Source organism: Monoraphidium neglectum (genome assembly GCF_000611645.1).
Source record: "Monoraphidium neglectum strain SAG 48.87 unplaced genomic scaffold scaffold05335, whole genome shotgun sequence".
Classification (NCBI taxonomy): Eukaryota; Viridiplantae; Chlorophyta; class Chlorophyceae; order Sphaeropleales; family Selenastraceae; genus Monoraphidium; species Monoraphidium neglectum.
The window spans coordinates 1-3305 of NW_014008295.1; the positions used below are offsets into that span (position 1 = coordinate 1).

Genomic DNA, 3305 nt, shown 5'->3' on the forward strand with positions numbered 1-3305 from the left:
CCTCCCCCGCGCGCCCCTCACCGTACTCGGTGTCGTTGGCCAGGGCCACCGCCTCGTCATCGCTCTTGAAGCGGAACAGCGGCACCAGGGGGCCAAACGTCTCCTCACGGAACAGGCGCCTGAGGGGGCGGCGCGTCACACAAGGTACGAGGTTTTGGGAGTCGGTGACACCAGCAGCAGCAAACCAGAAGAGGGGCCTTGCGGGTGAGGGCCAAAATCCGAAACAAGTCACACCACGCGGACAGGCACCCCACCACTCCCTGGCCGCAGGCACCCCAGTACAAGCAATTGTACGGCTGGCACCAGCCGCGACGCTCCGTTGCCGCTGTTCAAGGTGACGTCACCCTGACATCATCCGCGCCGGCCCCGGCCCCCCTCACATGTCGATGGTCGCGTCGGCCAGCACCGTGGGTGAGAAGAAGTTGCCGCCCGCCAGCCGCTCCGGCAGGCCCTCTGGCGGGCCGCCGCCTGCCAGCACGCGCGCGCCCTTCGACACCGCGTCACTGCAATGCGTCACCACCTTCTCCACAGCTGCGGGTGGCGGAATGAGGGAAGGATGTCGCGGGACATTGCGCTTGATGGCGCATTGGGGTGTTGAAACGGGAGATTGCTGCTGCTAGCGCCAAGCAAGCAGCTTGGGACTGATTGCAGTACACAGCGCGCCGCCCCTGCCGCGACAGCCGCTGCATGCCGTCATCCCTCCGCGAGCTGGCAAGCCAATACGATTCGCCGCGAGACAAGTGGCTGTCAAGAGGCAGAGCGGCGGCGCTGCAGGGTGAGAGGATGGCTGTCGCAACCAACCTCTCACCCTAGGGGGCGTGCGCGGGCGAGGTGTGAGCTTTGGTCTCGCTTGCCTGCTTTGTTGATGAGCGGCCCGTGCGTGGTGTCTGGCGCGAAGCCGTCCCCAACCTTGAGGCCCGCCACAATGTCAGCCACGCGCTGCGAGAACGCGTCATACACCTGGGGTGGATGGGGGGAGGTGGGTGGAGGTGGTGTTGATTGGGAGGTGTCTGAGCGCTTGTGGTCGTGTTTGTGGTGTCTGTTTCAAGTGTCGGTGCATGTTGAGCCGCCAGGTGTGCGCAACGTTAGGTGCTTTCCGGTGCACTGCAAGAAACAAAGAGCGGCGACGCACCGCCAGGCTGTTGCGCGACGCCAGTGGCGCGCAAGGGGCCAGCGACACGGCATAGCCCATAGAGCGGCTGCTCTTTGGCGTAAAACGCAAACCCTAACCCTGTCGCTAAACCCTAAACCCAAAACCCTAAACCTTGAACCCCGGCAGTCACATGCACCCGCTAACAACACACACACACACATACACACACACACACACATACACACACACACACACTCTCGCGGTTCCCCCCGAAACCCGCGCGCCGCACCTTGTCGTGCACCAGCACCCTGTTGGCGCAGATGCAGGTCTGCCCGCTGTTGCGCAGCGCGCTGGCAACCACCCCCTTGGCCGCCAGCGCCAGGTCAGCGTCCTCCATCACCAGGAAGGGCGCGTTGCCACCCAGCTCCAGGGACACGCGCTTCACGGTCTGCGGCGGAGCAGGCAGTCCGGCGGCGGGCGCAGACGATTCTTTGAGGCTTGCGGGTGCAGCGGCTGCCTGGTCAACTGGTTGGTGGGTCGATTGGCGTTGCTACTTGGCACGATGCGTTCCCAGCCGAAGCAAGCAGCTCAAGATGCTGATGCTGCCGCAACGTCAAACTAGTCAAACCCAGTGCCAGCCACCCTGGCAGCCCCATTTTGGCCCCGAGGCCCCGCGTGGCGGTGCAACATACGGCTGCCGCGCCCCGTGGCGAGCTCAGGCCGGGTCTGACAGAGTTGTGCCGCGCCGCGGCCGCGCCTCACGTTTGCGGCCTGCGCCATGAGCGTCTTGCCCACGGCGGTGGACCCGGTGAACCCGATCTTCCTGACCTCCTCGCTGGCCATCATGGTCTGGCCTTTGGGTCGAGGGGAGGGGGCAAGGGGGAAGTTGGGAGGCGCCAGGGGCGGTTAGGGGCTTTTTTTGGCGTTCAGCTTGCCTCAGGGCGGGGTGCGGCGGCGAGGGAGTAGCCGTGGTGGGAGTGGCGCGTCAGGCGTGGCAGGGGCGTCGAGGAGGAGGGGAGGCGCGCAAATGGTAGGCCCAGCCAGCAGCAGGCTGGTGGGGGCGGCTGGGGCCGGTCGCGCGCATGGCGCCAAGACCTTTGTTTGGCGAAAGGGGCTCCATTACGTGGCGCCCTGCCGCCGCCGAACAACGCGCCATCACCGCCAGAAGGGTGGCCGCGCCCAACTCGCTCAGCCAGCTGCATTGCACCGCCCATCCCAATCCGCGACGCCGTGGGCACCGCCGTCCAAAGAGAACTGCTCCGAAGCCCTGCACGCACCAGCACGCACACACCAAGGCCCCCAGGGCTCCCAGCGCTGACCGCAAGCCCAGCAAGGCGCGAGCCCCCCCCCCCCACCTATGGCTGCGGCGTCCCCCATCACAATGTTGAGAGCGCCGTCGGGCAGCCCCGCGCGCTCCGCCAGCTCAGCGAGCGCCAGGGCTGTGAGGGGCGTCTGCTCTGACGGCTTCAGCACCACGGTGCAGCCCGCGGCCAGGGCGGGGGCCACCTGCCCGAAGGGCAAGGGTGAGGATGGGTGCGAAAACAAGGCGCCACAATCGGTGCACAAGTGTGCGAGTGCGCGGGGCTCATTATCGCCGCTGCGTGCAGACACAACATTTGAAGCACCTGTTGCCGTGCTCCTGCACCCGAAACCCTCACCACCCACTAGGCTCATATTGCACCCCAAACTTTGCTCAAATCAAGTGTGGAGGCATAAAACCAGATACGAATGGTCAGTGCAGGCATAAGGCATAAACATTGAAAAAGATGAGACCACACCTTGCGCGTGATCATGCTCATGGGAAAGTTCCAGGGCGTGATGGCCGCCACCACCCCCACAGGCTGCTTCAGAACCAACATGCGCCGGTCGCGGCTCGTCGTCTCCAGCACGGACCCAGAGATCCGGCGGCACTCCGAAGCCGACCAGTCGATCGAGTCCAGCCTGCGCATGAAGACAGATAGACAGCCACAACAGTGCCCATGGGAGTGGGTCGAAACTCACGCGTGGCGCACGCAGGCAAGGTCTGGCGACGCCCGGTCTCGCCGTTTCCCGCCACCGCCCCGCAGCCGCGAGATGTTGTGTCGGCCTCCCTTTCACGAATTGCGACGACGCAGCTCGTGGGCCTTGCTGCGGCCGCCGGCCGCCCTCGCCGCCATCACACGCCACGGGTGTTCCAATTCATGCGCCGCCACGCACCCCCATCCTCCCAACC

General features: G+C 65.5%; 1 protein-coding gene across 1 annotated transcript; it reads right to left on the bottom strand.

Annotated features, from left to right (window-relative positions):
- Positions 1-380: 380 nt before the first annotated feature.
- On the bottom strand, positions 381-3042 carry MNEG_15445 (succinate-semialdehyde dehydrogenase (NADP+); the record flags this gene model as incomplete). The annotated part of the gene is made up of 7 exons (XM_014036084.1): positions 381-574; positions 910-960; positions 1133-1204; positions 1383-1541; positions 1856-1947; positions 2449-2599; positions 2872-3042. Coding segments are annotated over 7 exons (890 nt in total), but the record flags the coding sequence as incomplete, so codon positions are not given.
- Between the last annotated feature and the right edge of the window lie 263 nt (positions 3043-3305).